This window comes from Prunus mume, linkage group LG3 (genome assembly GCF_029339155.1).
Source record: "Prunus mume cultivar Tortuosa linkage group LG3, ASM2933915v1, whole genome shotgun sequence".
NCBI classification, from domain to species: domain Eukaryota; kingdom Viridiplantae; phylum Streptophyta; class Magnoliopsida; order Rosales; family Rosaceae; genus Prunus; species Prunus mume.
The window spans coordinates 22,176,700-22,196,063 of NC_142700.1; the positions used below are offsets into that span (position 1 = coordinate 22,176,700).

At 35.2% G+C, this 19,364-nt stretch overlaps 1 protein-coding gene and 1 long non-coding RNA gene across 2 annotated transcripts; one reads left to right on the forward strand and one right to left on the reverse strand.

Moving 5' to 3' along the window:
* The first annotated feature begins 1,785 nt into the window (after nt 1-1,785).
* LOC103343055 (wax ester synthase/diacylglycerol acyltransferase 4-like) lies at nt 1,786-6,665 on the forward strand. Its single transcript, XM_089048539.1, has 5 exons — nt 1,786-1,996; nt 2,283-2,855; nt 4,833-5,183; nt 5,920-6,057; nt 6,334-6,665. Exons 1-5 carry the CDS (start codon nt 1,811-1,813, stop codon nt 6,493-6,495), a joined length of 1,410 nt encoding a protein of 469 aa, XP_088904665.1. The 5' UTR covers nt 1,786-1,810; the 3' UTR covers nt 6,496-6,665.
* A 7,382-nt stretch (nt 6,666-14,047) lies between these two features.
* LOC148919107 (uncharacterized) lies at nt 14,048-19,111 on the reverse strand. The gene is made up of 2 exons (XR_016125272.1): nt 19,024-19,111; nt 14,048-15,175 (listed from the first exon to the last, which is right to left on the reverse strand). It is a non-coding gene; the product is annotated as an uncharacterized LOC148919107 (long non-coding RNA).
* Nucleotides 19,112-19,364: the final 253 nt, after the last annotated feature.

The window sequence follows — 19,364 nt, forward strand, 5'->3', positions numbered from 1 at the left end:
GAGTTGTGCTTCCTTTATAGACCTTGGGAGGTGTGCAAGTTGTGTAGAATTTCAATGTAGGACTGTAGACATCGATTGTGGACCTGCCACGTATCCTGGAGAAAAAGGTTGCCCTAATTAGTTGAATCAGTAGGCTGGGTGCCGAAGGTTATCATGGTCACGCTCAATCTTGTCCACGTGTCTAGTTCCCATAGGCTGTTCATTTTGGTATAAACAACATACTCATGAGTAATTCATCTAGTGAATTTGACATAACTATCCAAGGATCTACCAAAAAATAATTGTAGGCAGCACAGAATCAAATGACATAATTTACCTACCCTAACAATGATACCCAACAGCATAGAAAGCCAGATTCGCAAAAAAAATGTGAATTGGACATAACTATAATCCAAGAATATACTAAAATATGAAGCGTTTTATCATTAGTCTGAAGCATTTACATCAAAAACAACATATTAGGCGTAATTTTTTGTTCAGGCTTGAAAATACAATTGGTTTGAAATATGCCTGACTAGCTTCAGCATTTGATTAGCCATACTCCTAAATTGGTGCTAAGAATCAAATGACTACGCATGAAAAAAAAAAAAGAAAAAAAAAAGCATCAAGTAACTCCTTTAGTAGTAACACATATAAAAGAATGATACCCAACATCACATAATTGAAGCACGTAATTTACCTACCCCTCAAGCATGACCCCGTCATGTACTCACCCATACCCATTTGTAGAAACTACTGGGACCTTATCTACTTACATCTCCTCTATGTATGGAAAAACAACATCAAAATTCACTTGTGCGCTCATAACTCATATTGGAATTTCGTCAAGCACTTGATGTGCACAACTTAAAATAGACCCGACTTTTTGCTGGAAAAACAACCGACTATGCAAGATAGAAAACAACATTTAGCAATGTGAAAATGAAAACATAACTGGAAAAAAAAATTGAAACTGATTGCTACACAAATTTATACCAATCTAGATAATGAATGGTACTGATAAGAACACATGATTTGGGGTAGATGAAAATGCATAATTTGGGATAGATAGATGAAAAGTTGATAAGAAAAGAGACAATAACACATAAATTACATGTGTTATGCAGGCATACCACTCAAAGTTGACATCAACACTGGAATCGTTCACAGTCAATGTCGTCTTCGCTTTGTGACTAATTTGAAAAATTGAATGTACCTGTGGACCGTAATTTTGAATGGTAGAGACATTGGAGGGAATCTAACCTTAGCGAATATGTGGTTTTCAATGATGGACATGAAGCAAGGCTGAAATGGAGGTAAACTGTTTTGAAGAGAATGTAATAGTCGGACTGAGTGATCTTTTGTAACGATGTAAAAACATAGGAATATTATGACCTCTTATATCCTACGGGGCATTTAAGTGTGAAATTGAGTTTAACATAGATTTATAAAGTGATAGGTATATATATAGGAAATAGAAAATGTATTGGACAAACCCTTGATTCAATTCCAATTCCTTAGTTCCCGTCCTGTTAGGGAACTTATGGTAGCCCTACTCTTTTAAAGACGCAATACAAAGACAAAATAATTAGGTCTGTCTACCGTAGAAATTGTTGTGAGGAGCTCTATTCAATAATAAATAAGTGTCGAGTTTCCTAACCAGTTTTTTTGGCACACATTAATTAGACGGAAATATTCCTTAGATTATTAATAGCTACTAGGTCGCAGAGATAGGAATAAAACATTTAAGGGCCTAAAAACAAAGAGAAGGATTCGTAAGAGGGCCAACATAATGGAGAAATCAAAGTTATTGGAGGTGGAGTGAAGCATAATGGAGTTTAGGGAGGAAGGAGAAGGAGAGCCAGTGAGCCCCACTGGCCAATACTTCAACAGTTCTATCTTATCTGTTGCAATTCTTGCAGTTTTGGAATTTGAGGTTCCAATCAATGATTCCCAAGCTCTCTCTTTGCTTCAAGATGTCTTCCTCCCTATCAACCCTCGCTTCTCTTCTATCATGGTTTGTCCTCTCTCTCTCTCTCTCTAGATCTCTTCCTTTCTCTCTCTTGTCATTTTATTGGAAACCGAAACGATTTTCGCACTCTTATTTTGTTCATTAATTTTTCACTTCCCCTCTTGTTTTTATACTCTCGTTACCATTTGACATACTCAAATACATGCAGACCGATAAAATGAGAGTGAAAACCACCACCTTACTGCAAAAAAAAAAAAAAAAAAAAAAAAAAAACTAAAACTAAAACTAAAAACTAAAGATTTGGTATTAATTATCTGAAATTATTGAACAGGTACGTGACAACCCAGGTCAAAAGAAACAATGGAAGAGGGTTGAAGTGAAGCTTGAAGACCATGTTCATGTCCCCATTTTCCCTTCTAAAATGTCACAAGAATCCTATGATGAATATTTTGATGACTACATATCAAATATAGCAGCAGAAAAACTCCCACAAAACAGGCCATTATGGGAAATTCACATTCTCAAGTACCCAACAAGCCACGCAGCTGGTACCCTGATTTTCAAGCTTCACCATGCCCTAGGTGATGGCTACTCTCTAATGGGTGCTCTTCTTTCTTGTCTGCAAACTGCTCAAAACCCTTCTGTTCCTCTAACATTTCCTTCCCTGAATAGCTCATCAGGACCAAAAACTAATTACATGACTAAAACTGTGTCTCAGTTTTTCTCTTCAGTTTTCCAAACTGTATCGGATTTCAGTTGGAGCATTTTGAAGAGCAGTTTCGTAGAAGATGATCGAACTCCGATTAGGTCTGGGGAAGATGGAGTTGAGTTTCGGCCAATAACACTATCAACATTGACGTTCTCCATTGATGAAATCAAACTGATCAAGAACAAACTTGGAGTGGTAAGATTATGCACCAATTTTTATTTATTTATTATAATGATTTCTGTTTATATTAAACATACTACGACAAAAAAACTGCTATGAATTATGAAATTATTTACCAGAAACAAGGATTAAACAAATACGCAATACAAATAACTAAAAAGTTCATAACTTACATTATATATATCAAAAGAAGTTTCAAAACTTTCATTATTATGAAAAGAAAAGAAGCTCTCCCCTTAGGTTGTGGCCATAGAGCTCATTAGGCTTATGTGTTATATTAGAATTTCAGTTATGTTGGGTAATTTTGTGAACTTGACTTAAGATCATGCTTAATTTTGGTAATGTGGGTTTGTGCGGCTTTTCGCCCATTTTATTTCGGATGTTTGGGGCGGTGTACTTTGTTGCCCTTTTGTAGGCATGGGTCGCCCTATCAAAATTTTTCTAATGAAATTTGCTCTGATCAAAATTGGATTATTATTTGCATTCAAAACATTTTTTTCCACACCCAATTGAGCTTTCTAGTTGTGCCCCAGCATAAATTCAAAATTCCCGACACAATTATTATTAATTTTAAAATAAAATAAGTCTTTTTTGGGGCAATAATTACACATAATTAATCACATCCAACTTAATTTTACGGGCTCGCAATAGGTTGTATCATGTCAAGTTCATGTCTTGTCAGTATCATATATGTGTCAAAAATGTTCAACCCAAACACGACTCGTTTAATAAAAGTGTCTTGTCGTGTCATGTTGAGTTGATCCGCTATTTTTTTGTGCGGATTTCTCGTCCTGTATTGAGTTGACACACTAAATGGTAGCAACTAAAAGATATTAAAAAAAAAAAAGAAGAGAAAAAAAAATAATAAACAAAGAAAGGGTTAGCGGGTTGGCGAGTCACACCGGTATTTTAGCTGGTTGGCGGGTTGATCAGCGATGACCCGTTTTGTTAAATTGGTTACATAAGTATTTTAATGAGTTGGCAGTTTGACCTAAAACCCACCTGTATATTAAACGGGTCATGACAGGTTGACCCGAAAATGAGTCGAAAATTTAATTGTGCGGGTTTTGAGTCGTGTATTGGATTTTGTCGAAAATCTCCACCCACCCCTTCGATGTCATTCATGATCCAACTATTTGGGCCTAATAGGATTATACATAATCCAATCCATGTGATTTTTTTAGGACATCAAACATTTGCCTAGGTTTATAACAAGTACTATACAGGCCCTTTCTTTTCTTTGTTTCTTTTTAGGGTTAATTACAGTTTAATACCTTGTGGTTACACCCTTAAGACATGTTAATCCCTATTTTCTCAATTTTTACAATCACATATCTTTTAAATTTGTTACAATGTGGTTCCGCTGTTATGGTTTCTGTCAGATCTCTCTGTTAGCTGCCTACTTGGCACTATGGGTCCCACATTTCTTTTAAATTTTAAATTGATTAAAATATGAATAAAATTAAAAACCAAAAAAATGTAGATAATTTTTTTTTTAAAACTCTCTTTTTCTCCCCTCTACGCTCTCCCTCTCCCCCATTCCCCCACAACCCACTACCTTTCTCCCTACCCCGCATGGATGGTGGTGTGGCAGCGCTCCAAGCCCACCATCGCTGCCCTATATATATATTGTGCTGTGATGGTGGATGTGGCTGAGAATGGTGGTTAGGGAAGAGAAGGGGAGCTTGGGTTTGATCCGGAAGAAGGGAGAAAGAGGTTCAGAGAGAGAAAAGAGAAAAGGTTTTTGTTTGTTTTTTAATCATTTATTAATATTTTATTCAATTTAAGAAAATAATGTGGATCCTACATGTGCCATGTCATCACTTAACATATTTTCTAACGGCCAATCTAACGGCAGAGTCACGTTGCAAAAAATTTACAAAATAAGGGTATGTAATTGTTAAAATTGAGAATGCGGGGACAAACATGCCTTAAGGTAGGGTACAAACTGAAATTACTTCTTTTTAATGAAATTGGCATGAACAATTGCAGACGATAAATGATGTGATTGCTGGAATAATCTTCTTGGGCAGCAGAATATACATGCAAGAGGTTACCCAAAAATCAAGCAATGAACATTGTACGGCATTGGTGCTTCTCAGAACCAGAAACATCGAGCGTTGCACGTCAACTAAAGAGATGATCGAACACAATAATGCTAATATGTCATGGGGAAACCAATTTGCCTTCTTACACTTGCCAGTGCCCAAGTCAACTGAAACTTCAAACCCACTCGACTTTGTTTGGGAAGCACAAAAAATGATCAAGAAAAAAAGAAATTCTGCGACTAGCTACCTCACCAGTTGGCTATTGGATGTTTTGAAGAAATTTAGAGGCCCTGAGGTACGTAATTAACAAGGAAAATTGACATAAACATAATTTTTATTAATAACCACTTAAACTTAATATAGGAATTTACCAACTTCTCCTTTTTTATTATTATAAGTATTAGTGTCAAATATCTAATATGTTATGTTGCTAAAATCTCATTTTATACTCAAATGTACGTACTCTAACAAGATATAGAATGTTTTGTAGGAAATATAATTTGGGCATGATGACCTCATAAGTCAAGTTTGTGTAATCCATTCAAAACACTTTAAATGTACTTATCAACGAACTAGTTCTTAACAGGGCGGCTTTGAAATTTTAGGGTATCACAGGGGTTTGAACCCAAAACAATTTGGGAGCACACAAAAGGTCAGGGCCAATCCAACTAATACACTGTTGGCCAATGTTAGATTGATTTAGTGTCAATGAATCTTATCATGAGAAAAAGTTACTTAATTATAGATTGTCTCTCACAAAACCACAAAATATAAACTACAAAATTCATCATTATTTATCTCAATTTGTCTTCGCCTAATGAGAATGATGATCAAGGGATTTTCTTCAAGAGCCGCCGTTTGCTCTTAGTAAATTGGTATCTATCTTTTTAACGCCGGAAGAAATCCTAATTTCTAAATTCGAATCTAACTCGTTAATATACTAAAAATTTGTAAGTCTTTCGTAGAACTTTAGAATATTATTTTTGAAAAAGAAAAACTTTAGAGTGTTTTATAAGGTGTTGTGTTTGCAGGGAGCAGCTAGATACATTCATGGCACGCTCAAGAACTCAAGCATGACAATCTCGAATATGATTGGGCCAGTTGAAAAAATGGCTTTGGACAATCAGCCCGTTGGTGGCTTATACTTTATGGTGGTTGGTCCACCTCAGGTACCTTTTTTTATTTTATTGAGGACCTCACGTACTTAATTATTCTGCAGTTACTTTATTTCTTATAATTAATATTCAGACCTCAGGTTTAAAAACTTTTCGGAGTGCTAATAACAGCCCTTTTAATATTACGTTTAAAAGATATTAATTACCGTCTTGGAGACATTTTGGTGGTTCTTGTTATGAATATTAAAATTATGTGGCCTTTTTTTCCTATTAATTATATATATATATATATGTATGTATGTATAATTAGATGGTGTTTCATACATGCAGTGTCTTACTGTGACTGCACTTAGTTATATGGGAAAGCTGAGGGTTGCCTTCGGAGCTGAAAAAGGCTTCATAGATTCCCAGAAATTGAAGGCGTCCATGCAAAATGCCTTTGGAGTAATACTCGAAGCCTCTAACGCAATTCCTCCTGCAAAGACAGCGTAGAAAACCAAAGAAAAAGCCACTTGTTTCAACAATTAAAAAATATAAGGGTGAACGAATCTTGATCCCCAATGGTTAGGGTTTTGTTTACTCTTTTTAAATTTGAGTCTGTTGTAAGCTAAGTAAAATTCCTCATTGATTTCTTTATTGGAAAATTTGGTTGAAGATGCTACTTTTCCTGCAAAACAACATATGAAATAATTATTAGAAATTTGTAATTTTTATTGATAGAGTAGATTAAATAAAACCAATGAAATTACGGCAAAATACTTATATATATTTTGGGATGTGTAAAGTTGGTCTCCATTGATACTTGAGTAGAATAATAGTTTTAGGTTGAGGCATGTAGTCACTATCCTTAAGAGTAGATTTCATTTATCGGAGAAAATTTATCAGTGTAGTAAGGTTGTGTAGTGTCCTACCCTCCAGGATACAACAACGAACACTCAAAAACAAAAAAACAAAAAAAAATAGCAATAGTCACCAAATAATAATGATTGTTGCCACTTTTGTTTATTTTTTTTTGGTAGTGACTCACAAATTGGAACACAAACTCAAAAATGTGAAGGAGAAAATAATGAAGAAAGGTGCCAATGTTGCTCTAACGTTTTTGTCATACTCCAAAACAAGGCTTTTTAAAGTCGGTTGGTTCTCAAAGGCATTAAACCAATTGTAATAAAACACATTAAAAGTTCTGCCCATTTTTCAGAAATTAATAGCTGTAAAATTCTAACAGTAGTTGGCAAAACCAATATAGCAAATGCAAAATAGAAATTGGTCAACCAAAATAGGCTCAAATAATTTTTGGACTCAAATTTTTTATTTTTTATTTATATTAAAAGTGACAGTAATTTTATTGATAACACAGAAATAAAAAAAAAGTACAGAGTAGCCGCAATGCCAAATATGAGTACAACATCTCCAGTAACCAAACACAAAATTAAATTTTGATCTAGAAAGAATTACGCATTCCAAAAAAACCTAAAACCTCCAATTCGGAAGACAAAAGAACCTATACTCAGACCTACAATACAGATCCACCGCGCAATGACAGTAACAACAAATCCGCATTGAAAAGTCGAACGCTAAATACAAACATCAACAAACTCCTATTGAGTTTTTGAGAATTATTAGTTTGAAATAAACACAGAAATAAGGACACTGCACCGCATTCTAACTAGCAAACCAAAGAGACTCGTAGCACCAACACGGCTAAACCTCTTATTTTACACAGGTAAAACTCGATCCCACACAAAATGGCAACAATAACTTTTCCAACTTCAAACACTGAACTGGAACAAAATCCATGTGAGCGGACCAAAAGCTGCAACAAAATCATGGCGTCTACGGTGGATTGCAGTACTAATTGCTAATGCTATGCCTAAAAGTAAGATAATTTTCCCGAAGAGAAGGAAGTCACTCTTGCTAAAAGCTCTTGTGACTATGCTTTCCTTGGTATGGCTCGTGGTCCAAGAATTGCTCTTCTTTCATCAGCCGAGAGTTGTTGACAACACCACACTGCAACCATTCGAGCGACAGCAAGACACATCCAAGAACAACAAAAGTCACCAAGGACCTACAATAGCAAACACACAAACAAACAAAAAAAGATAAGATCCAAATAGATCTAGGCAAGATGACCCAAAATCTAAACGAATTTGGGGAAATAATAGGAGAGGGGAAGAAAACTAAGAAAGGAGAAAGGGAGAAGATGAGAGAAAGATGGAGATGGGGAAGCCACCCATGTCACAACCCGATTCGAAAATAAGGAATATTCCCGAATCATGGTGTGAGTCATACCATAGTCATAAAAATAAAATCCTACAACCATGATATGATGAGAAATAGAGCGACAAAAAATACAAATTTACTTAACAATACAGAATCAGAGTCACAGTAGCTCGTAGTTAAATACACACTAGGATCTTTAACAAACAGTTGACTACTTACAAACATTAATTACACAAACCAACAACAAAAGCCTAGCAACTAAGTTGAAACCCGCTTCTTCAAACTTCGTTTTGTATCAAACAACACAAGATATATACAATTTTCAATCAGACCAAATAAATAAATTTGCATATGCGATGATGCCATGAACTCACTCCCTTCTAGTCCCACTAATTCATATCTTAGGGCAACAAACATGCATGTCCCATATCATGCGTTTTACCACTGTAGCTCCGAATACCCTAAAATATAAACCAGCGCCCATCCATCCCTTAACCAATTTTTCTTTTGTTTACGAATTTCTCAACTTTCACTTTTCAATAGAGGCCCTGCTCTCATCACCTCAATATATTCAAACCCTGCTCCCATCACCTTAATATATTCCAGATATATCTAATGCCTTCTCTCACCCCTTAGATATACCTCAAACGACGTACACACCCCAAACACCACTATATTTATGATGCACATGTAATGCAGCGCAAACATCATTTATCTCTGCTGAATAATAATACAGATAATAACAATAATATTTCATATTTAATCACATGAATAATAATATTCACCCGACGTCAAATAATATCCACAAAGAAACATCAATAATAATATTCACATAACATCAAATAATATTCAACGAGTAAAGAAACAATAAAATTCATATCTATAGTACTATATATAAGCACCAAGATTAAAAGTGGCATAGCCTAATAATCGGGAAATCAAGAAACCCTACCTCATGCCCAGCTAACTAAAGTACCAAATTTACCCTTCGGAAGTTCTCGGAGTTGTCGAATCTACACTTTTGATCCAATTCTTGAACAAATTCAAATCCAACTTATTATTGAGTAGTCTTCACTCTATTTCACCCAAGACCAGTAAACCTCACCCTTAACCTTATGCATTTCAAAGATTTTGTGAGAAAATGACGAAAATGCCAATAGGACCAACCCGGGGTCCAAAGCGGCCAAATCTCGTCCTAAACAATCTAAAACTTTGTCCTATGCCATGTTAACACCAAAACATGGCCAACGACACCCGTTATCCAAAAGTTACCATTTGGTTCCTGTGGGCTGCGTAACAACCGATACTTCGCACATTCTCAAATTGACTCAAAACATATACCATCGGACACGGATCAAGAAATCGAGTTGAATGGACTAAAAATATGGCGTAAGAGGTTGTCAGAACAGCCGCCACACGTCGAAGATACGAGTGGGCTTGGCTACGGTTACTGTTCATCATCTTCTCAAAAAAATCTGCAAATTTCCCGTTTTTCCAGACTAAAACTCAAATTTTGTGAGACCTTTTGACCAAGCTAAATTTGACGAAAGTGGGCAAACATGCATTGATTTTGAAGGTTATTCCCTCTAGTTTCTAACCCAACAAACCACACTCAAAACGGAGCTAAAATGGATGAGAAAACTAGCTCCAGAGTTGGGCTCGTGGCTGGTTTTCTGCAAAAAACTTATTTTTGTCCAAATTTTGCACATGTATTTGATGTATCTAAATTCAATGAAACCAATTATCTTTTGTTCCTTGACAAGTCTAGCTTAAAACCCATCAAATGGCTTCCTCAAATAGGCAAAAGATTAGGAGTAAAAGAGAGTCAAAGTGAGGCTCTCGAACTGCAAATTCCCAGAAAATGAAATTTCCCAGTTTTGGTTCTAAGTCGTTTTCAATCAATCTATCACTCCCAGGTTGTTCCTGAGGCTTTTAAAACTCTTCTAAACTTCATACATATAATTAGAACTCATCAAAAACTCAAAATGGAACCAAAATCATAAACACCCACACTTGAAAAATTGCTCTATCCACTCAACCTGAAAATGAAAAAGCAAACTCTTCCAATTCAATTTCCTTATAACTCAAGTGACTCAAAATACTCTTTAAGGGACTAGAATCACACAAACACAAAAAATAAAAAATCACAAATTCGAAAATCGACTCACCCTTAGAGATTTCTCCTTTCTTCCTTCTATTCTTCCTTCTCCTCCTCACCCTACTTTCATCTCCTTCTACCCACAATATTATCTTAGCTTAAACAATCATTACACTTAGCCTAGACTAGGTGATTCATCGCTAATAGGTGAACAACTCACCTCTAATTGAAGATCACAATCCGATTTTGGAAGAGAAAAATAAGGGAAGGGGGGAAGAATGAAGGGAAAGGAAGGGTTTGCCTACATGTTGCAAATTCCTCTTTATTTTTATTTTTATTTTTTCTTTTGAATACAAAGAGTATTTTGGTAATTTTCAAACATAGGGATAATTTGGTCATTTTGACCCAAAATTCATAAATGATTTCCTACGTGTTTTTTGAGTCGACTACTATCGTACTACCTAAGAATCATAATGGTCTCACCTCAATTTCTTAAACGTCCTTTGAAAAAATTCACAAAATGTTACGTAAGGGCATTTTTGTCAAACTTGAAATCAAACACGCTTAATCTAATAGTCTCGATCCAAAATCACGTGATAAAATACCCATATTTATTCTTCACCATAATATTATTTATTTATTTTTTCACTGAAATATGAAAGTCCACTTTTTTTTTTTTTTTGGGGTATTACATCCCACCCCCAGAGAGGGGGCAGCGGCTGCAGTGCAAGCTCACAGTTTCTCCTTCAGAGAGAGTTTAGGGTTTGTTTAGAAAAAAATCTAAGGCATGTCCCTAGAAGAAATTTTTAAAATGGGAGGGAGAGCGAGAGGGCATTATTACTCTTTTCCAAAAATTCTTAAATGAGATCAATTATGGGTAATGTCCTCGTTAAACTCTACTCAAATCTTTAAATGCCAACGTCGTGGAAATGATATTGAAAGCAATTATAAGACCACAACAATACGAAATTAAAACCCAATCAAGTGGATATTAACAATTATATAATATAATTAATTCATAAATGTACAATTCATATATATATATATAATAAATACACAAAACAATTACAGGTTAAACCATACAATCTGGAAAATTGAATTCAACATAATTAAATTATGAAATTTATTTTTATATTGAAATACTCACAGTCCAATCGAGGAACGCATGAGACATTTACCTAAGATGTTGGTCTCTAACTAGAAAAGTAAATGCTTGAGCTTGAGTGGGTTTTATTAACGTTGTTTGGAAAAGAAAGAGACAAATCGGGTTTACTTGTTTGGGTTGAACTGGATCAAGTTGGAAATCGTAAACAAGTTACATAAGTCCAAATAATTATAGCTATTATCCCGAACATTAAGTGAACTTGCGTTTACCTCAAAAGAATAGTAAATTTATGCTTTTTATGTAGAAGCAATGATCAGTGCATAATTGTATATAACTTTGTACCCTTCTAACTTATGATTTCATTATGTTTTTTAGTTAAACTTGTACTTTTAATCTCTTTTGTGTTTGTTTCAGTGTATTAATCTTTTAAGGCATTTTGGAGTCAAGTTAGCTCAAAATTGTGTATATAGATCAGTCAACTTCACAGATTGAACAGTACGTGCTCAAGAAGAACCAGCTAATGAGCCATACAACATTGGTAAGATGTGGAAGTCTAACATCTGGAACATTTTACGGTTCATAATCCCGAGTCTTCTAGAAGAAGTTATGCAAGTTTTGGCAACTTCAGGTGAAATTCGGCAGCATCTGCGTTACTGTGCCAAAAATGATAAAGGCCCTTCTGATTTGTCCTTAAGCTGGGCTATATATGGTTGAAAAGATAAAACAAAGAGCTTCAAGATCCATATTTTTCCATTAGTTTCTGAATGGAGAAACAAGCCCAACATGACCCTACAAGCAGACTGCAGTACATTGTCATGCATGACATATACATGAGCTAATTGTTTTTGGTGGGGAAGTTAGGTGAAGTTGGTAAAGTGGGTGTTGTAGGTAGGGGCAATACTCAAATCAGATTTTTACTTCCCTTAGGCCTATAAATAGTGATTTTCTCCAAGCTTACAAACACACCCCTGGGACGGGGCGCTCTCAAACACCTCTCTAGAGCTCCTTTCCCTTTTCTTTCTCTAATTCTCTGCGTTCTCAAACACCTCCCCATTCTCTTCATCAAATTCTCTAAGTTCTCAAACACACCCCAAGAGGTGGAGCTCTCAAACACCTCTCTAGAGCTCCTCTCCCTTCTCTTTCTCAAATTCTCTAAGTTCTCAAATGCCATCAAATTCTCTAAGTTCTCAAACACACCCCCCTTCTCTTCCTTAAAAATTCTCTTAGATTTTCTTTAAAGTTCTCAATTGTTGTAACAAAACCCTTTTGCTTCTTTGTTGAAATTTATTTTCATTGTCATGTAAATTCTTTTCTTAAGTTTTCAAGTTTGATTAGTTTCCAAGTTTCAATTACAATTCTTATTCTTATTCATTATACTTATAAGTTAATATGTTTGTTTGAATGATTGATCACCATTAAAACTTGTATCTTAGCTATTTTTGTTGGAATTAAGAGTAGACACCATATGTTTTAATTCAAATTGAACTACGAATAGGAAGAGTATGTGTGGACATTCGACAACAGGGATTAGATACATGCTTGGTTGTTTAAAAAATTCTTCTATGCTTAATGGATTTCTAATTTTTCATTTAGGTTCGACAATAAGGATCAAATTAGACAGTTAGGAATACAAGGTATGGACCAAACACCATGGTTTAATCATATACTTTAGCCAGAATCAATCTAAGAATCTAAATTGAACTTGTCAACTTATTTTCTTGAGTTAGTTTCTTTTCTTTCTTTCTTGTTTTATGTTATTTTCTTTCTTATTTTCTATTTTGTGCACGGAATCAAATTGAATCAATCTATCATCAATCCTTGTGGGATCGACCTCGCACTTACACATGTTATACTACCGAACGGCTCGTGCACGTGCGAGTATCACAAGTTGAGGATGCCGTTGAATCAATTTTAGCGCAACTGATCCGACAAAAACAAGCAACCTAATACTTTAAACAGTTTAATGAAAAAGAATACATTAGGATCTAGTGAAAATGGGTATCAAACAGGGTGTGCAAACTAGATGATTCAAATTGTGGAATGAGTGATTTCAACATGAATGAAATCCAAACTTGACCTTGCCACTCTTAGAATTAATCTAGTATTATGTGGCGAACCAAACACATTAAAGCCAAGTTCCAATTAATATGCCAAACCCGAACTAGTGATGAGTTGAGTCACCATCCACTTGGAATGTACAACATTATTCACAAACCAAATACACTAGTTAAGACAATGTCCAATAGTAAAAAAAAACCATGAAAGATTGGATCTTCTTTACAAACTTGTTATTCTAAATATTATCATGTTCTTTCTCCCGCCAAAGACACTACTCAATACAAGGTCCACATGCCACTGAAGACAACGACCACGTTATATATGCTCATGTCATGTGTGTTAAAGCACAAATCATTATAATAAGATTAAATAATAATTGGAATATACTACCAGAAAATAAATAATACCCAATTGAAACCCAACATTCTCAATTTCGCAAGACACATTCTATATAAATTGGCCAACATTGTGGGATATAATTAGGCATTTGTGTCACGCCCCGGACCCAGGGGTGGTGCGTGAGAAAATAAAATAACTAAAATAAAATAAAAAGATGCCGAAACATGAGTTTAAAATAAACTTCTCTTATAAAAATAGCTCCAAAATCTTACAACTTTACAATTAATAAATAAAGCTCTACTACTTTCATCTAATTTAGCCTCAATTGATTTAGTCATCGTCTTGCCCACTAATTCATCTGAAAAATTAAATAGGGTGAAGGGTGAGCAACCACAGCTCAGTAGGGATATGAGACCTTACCACAGTAGATTGATATAACTAAATTAGGTGATATGCAATCATATAGCCAAATATCACATTAATAATAATAATGCATGAATGCACATCGTCTACTCCCGTTAATTCATATAATTGGACAAGCAGACCTGCATGTCCCATACCATGCTTATACCACTTGGTCCCGAATGCCCATTTATATGAACTAACACCCATTTCAACCATCCCATAATTCCCCTTTTGTTAGTCATCTTGTCTAACTCCCTTTCGCCAGTCCCGAATCACCCAATAAAACCATGTGCACTGTGGGATCCCTGAGACCTGGTACCTGCCAAAAGTTAGACTCAACTACACAAAAGACTATATCCATTACCCTATTTTCCATTATTATCTTCTCCACCTAACAACTCCAACCAATTACCATGACATGATAGAATTATGCCAACATCATTCAAATAGTTCACAATATGTAAATATAGTATATCAAGAACATTATACAATATCAAGAACACCAATTACAATAGCACACATAATATAGAGCTCACGAAATTTAATTAAATCAATCTTCTATAAAGAACCTCAAGAAATCCCTTCCTCGATTCCAAAGCATTGCTCCAAGTTAAGAAAATACAAGCTAAGCCTTATATCTCTTCCAAGAATTTCATCATCATCATCATCTCTCTCTCTCTCTCTCTCTCTCTCTCTCTCTCTCTCTCTCTCTCTCTCTCTCTCTCTCTCTCTCGTTGCATGATATCTCTTCCTTATTAACACTCTATAGGCGGTGAGATGGCGGTAAATAATCGAGAGGATAGTAACAAAAGCCACTATCCATACAAAAAGATAACATGGTTGCCACTCTTTTATAGAAGCTGATATGTGCCAACGCCAGGAGATATATTTCCAAAGGCCATGCCACCTGTTGAACTTATAAACTCCTCCTCAAGCTAAGATAAAGCCTAGTCACCAAATTGTAAGCATGAGTTGTCCAAATGCATGGTAATGCATCAACTAATTTAATGGAAAAAGCCACCTCCAACATACTAATTTAAATATATCTCCAAATTAAGATAAGAGAGAACAATCTTTCACTCCAAGAAAACAATGTAAGAATGCCACGTCTAAACTCTTAATCCATGTTATTAATATATATGCATACAAAGCACCCAATAACCATCTAATAGCATCCAAGGAATAATGAACAAATATATAATTTAAACAAACCCTTTTTTGTATTCGAAAGAACATATGTATATAATAGAATAATATATATAACTATTGAAATGGTATTATAAAAGTAAAACAACTATAAAGAAAACGGACTCTCACAATCTACCCTCCTTAAAGAAATTTCGTCCTTGAAATTTAAAAAGAAAAACTTACTGGAATCAGAGAAAAATTTATGGGTACTTCTTACGCATTTCAGTTTCTAATTCCCATGTAGCTTCCTTTGTATTTCCATGTAACCAAAGAACTTTGACCAATGGTTTTGTTTTCTTACATAAGACTTGTTCCTTGTGATCCCAAAATCTGTATTGGTCTTTCCTAAAATGACAGTTCTTCATCTAAATTGAGCTCTCCCCAATCTAGAACGTGAGTTGGATCAGGCTCATACTTTAGAAGCACAGAAACATGGGAAACACTATGTACATTCGGTCAAAAGTTGAGATGGTAATGCTAACTTATAAGCTACTTCACCAATCCTTTCTAAGATTTCAAATGATCCAACAAACTTTGGTGATAATTTTCCAGTCTTCCCAAACCCCCTTCTTTTTTTTTTTTTTTTTTTGTTACTCCTCTTTGTGGTGAGACTTTAAGAAACACATAATCACCAACGTCAAAACTTAATGGTTTCCTCCTTCGGTCTGCATAGTTCTTTCGTCGACTTTGAGTAGTTAAGAGACGTTGCTTGATAACTTTAATCTTTGCAGTTGTCTCTTGTACCAAATCAGGTCCTAGCAATATAGTTTCTCTTACTTCAGTCTAAAACACAGGTGATCAACAAGGTCTTCCATATAAAGCTTCATAATGTGGTATCTGAATGCTAGACTGATAGATGTTGTTGTAGGCAAACCCTACTAACACTAAATGATCTTCCCAATTTCCACCAAAATCTAAACTACATGCTCTCAACATGTCCCCCAAAATTTGAATAGTTCTCTCTGATTGTCCATCAGTTTGGGGGATAAAAAGTAGTACTGAAATTTAGTTGCATACCCAACGCTTTCTGTAAGCTTCCCTAACATTTAGAAGTAAACTTGGAATCTTTATATGATACAATCAAAAATAGGAATTTCATGTTATCTTACTATCTCTCAAAAAGCTTTCGAAGACTTTCAGTGGAATCTGTTGTTTTGACAGGTAGGAAATGTGCAAATTTGGTCAAACGATTCACAATAACCCATACGGCATCTCGTCCCTTTGGAGATCTAGGTAAACCTGTAACAAAATCCATGGTTATATGATCTCATTTCCACTCTGCTACTGGTAATGGTTGTAATGGACTTGACGGCTTCTGATCTTCAGCTTTCACTTGCTGACATGTAAGATACTTTGGTACAAATTTTTCTATATCTCCCTTCATGCCACTCCACCAAAAGTTACGTTTCAGGTCATGATACATCTTTGTCCCTCCAGGATCAATTGTATAGGACGAATGATGTCCTCCTTTCAAAACTTCCTTTCTTAGACCAGAAATTTCTTAAACATACAATCTAAATATCTTAATCTACTATCTGTGTAGACATTCCATCCATGTGGTGTCTCTCTAGTTATAATCTTAGTTCGAATGTCTTTAGACACAGAATCAGATTCTTGTGCCTGTTGATTAACAGGACCAACAATGATAACAAAATCCTGAGTTTTGAGTTGCCTAAAATGATTTTGGATTTTGGTACCGAGAATGAGAGGGAAAAAAAAAATCTTTGGCGTTTACTATTTTGTCTCCCATTACGATTCTTAGGTTCCGAAATTCTCTTAGAACTAAGTATCATTTGTTCAGTTGTTAAGGCACGATCAACAACTTCAGCATACTTCTTCAACTTAAAAAGTTCCTCTATCTCCTTGACCTCCAGTCTCAAATTTCTTTGCTCTTGCAGACTCAACAGGAATCATGTAAGGAGCAAAACGCATCAGTTCTTCAAACTTAGCTTGATATTGTCCCACAGTCATATCACCTTGATAAAGATTAGTGAATGGATTTCATTGTTTCAAAAAAATATTTCTCCAGAAATATTGTCTCAAAGGCAACCCAAGTTGTATTCTCAACATCAGCCATAGTCAAGATAGATTCTAACTAATGATAAGCTTGTCCTTCCAAATAGGTAGAAGCAATGACTACTCTCATATTTCTAAGAACTCTTTGTTCATTCATATTTCTCCTCATTTATCTTAACCATACTTCTACTGTCATGGGGTTTGGATCACCCTTGAACATAGGTGGCCGTGTCTTACGAAATTCTCCTTGAATCCTCACTAGTTAATTGTCCTAAGTTTCCTAATGGGGCTCATAGTTATTTGGATTTGTTTCACGAATAGCATAGGTCATATCCTGAATGGCTAGTATTACCCTCATACTACCATTTTCATCATTGTCATGTTGCCTACACTTAATAATAAAAATAAGTGTGCCCCTGAAAAGCCATCTCATTAACTTACTTCACCATTTCAAACTTATTTTGTAGTAATACTATACCACAGTTCCCAAGGGTATCTAATCCCTAAAGCTCTGATATCATTCTGTCATGCCCCGGACCCGGGGGTCGATGGAAACCCCTACGCCCGGTGTGTGAGAAGATAAAATAACTAAAATAAAATAAAAAGATGCCGAAACATGAGTTTAAAATAAACTTCTCTTATAAAAATAGCTCCAAAATCTTACAACTTTACAATTCATAAATAAAGCTCTACTACTTTCATCTAATTTAGCCTCAATTGATTTACTCATCGTCTTACCCACTAATTCATCTGAAAAATTAAATAGGGGAGGGGTGAGCAACCACAGCTCAGTAGGGACATGAGACCTTACCACAGTAGATTGATATAACTAAATTAGGTGATATGCAATCACAATAAGGGAGTTTCACTAAAACACCCAAAATGAGGGCTGAAATTATAAAAAAACCCAACACCCAAAACACTTTATAAACACACCCAAAACCCATCATTACACACACTCAAAACTCATTTATAAACACACCCAAAAAATATACAATTGTTGATTTTGGGTGTATTTCTATGTTTAAATAGTGTTTGGGTTATAAATACATGTATAGGATTGGATTTATTTATAAATTTGTATAATAATAATGCATGAATGCTCTTCATCTACTCCCGTTAATTCATATAATTGGACAAGCAGACCTGCACGTCCTATACCATGCTTATACCACTTGGTCCCAAATGCCCATTTATATGAACTAACACCCATTTCAACCATCCCATAATTCCCCTTTTGTTAGTCATCTTGTCTAACTCCCTTTCGTCAGTCCCGAATCACCCAATAAAACCATATGCACTGTGGGATCCCTGAGACCTGGTACCTGCCAAGAGTTAGACTCAACTACACAAAAGACTATATCCATTACCCTATTTTCCATTATTATCTTCTCCACCTAACAACTCCAACCAATTACCATGACATGGTAGAATTATGCCAACATCATTCAAATAGTTCACAATACGTAAATATAGTATATCAAGAAAATTATACAATATCAAGAACACCAATTATAATAGCACACATAATATAGAGCTCACGAAATTTAATTAAATCAATCTTCTGTAAAGAACCTCAAGAAATCCCTACCTCGATTCCAAAGCATTGCTCCAAGTTAAACAATACAAGCTAAGCCTTATATCTCTTCCAAGAATTTCATCATCATCATCTCTCTCTCTCTCTCTCTCTCTCGTTGCATGATATCTCTTCCTTATTAACACTCCTATTTATAGGCGGTGAGATGGCGGTAATAATCAAGAGGATAATAACAAAAGCCACTATCTTATTTTATACAAAAAGATAACTTGGTTGCCACTCTTTTATAGAAGCTAATATGTGCCAACGCCAGGAGATATATTTCCAAAGGCCATGCCACCTGTTGAACTTATAAACTCCTCCTCAAGCTAAGATAAAGCATAGTCACCAAATTG

What these genes read in the sequence shown, in the direction of transcription:
- LOC103343055 (XM_089048539.1), top strand. Translation starts at nt 1,811, where the DNA reads ATGGAGTTTAGGGAGGAAGGAGAAGGAGAGCCAGTGAGCCCCACTGGC. An exon ending in CTCGCTTCTCTTCTATCATG is followed by an intron (nt 1,997 to 2,282) that starts GTTTGTCCTCTC and finishes ATTATTGAACAG; the next exon opens with GTACGTGACAACCCAGGTCA. An exon ending in TCAAGAACAAACTTGGAGTG is followed by an intron (nt 2,856 to 4,832) that starts GTAAGATTATGC and finishes GAACAATTGCAG; the next exon opens with ACGATAAATGATGTGATTGC.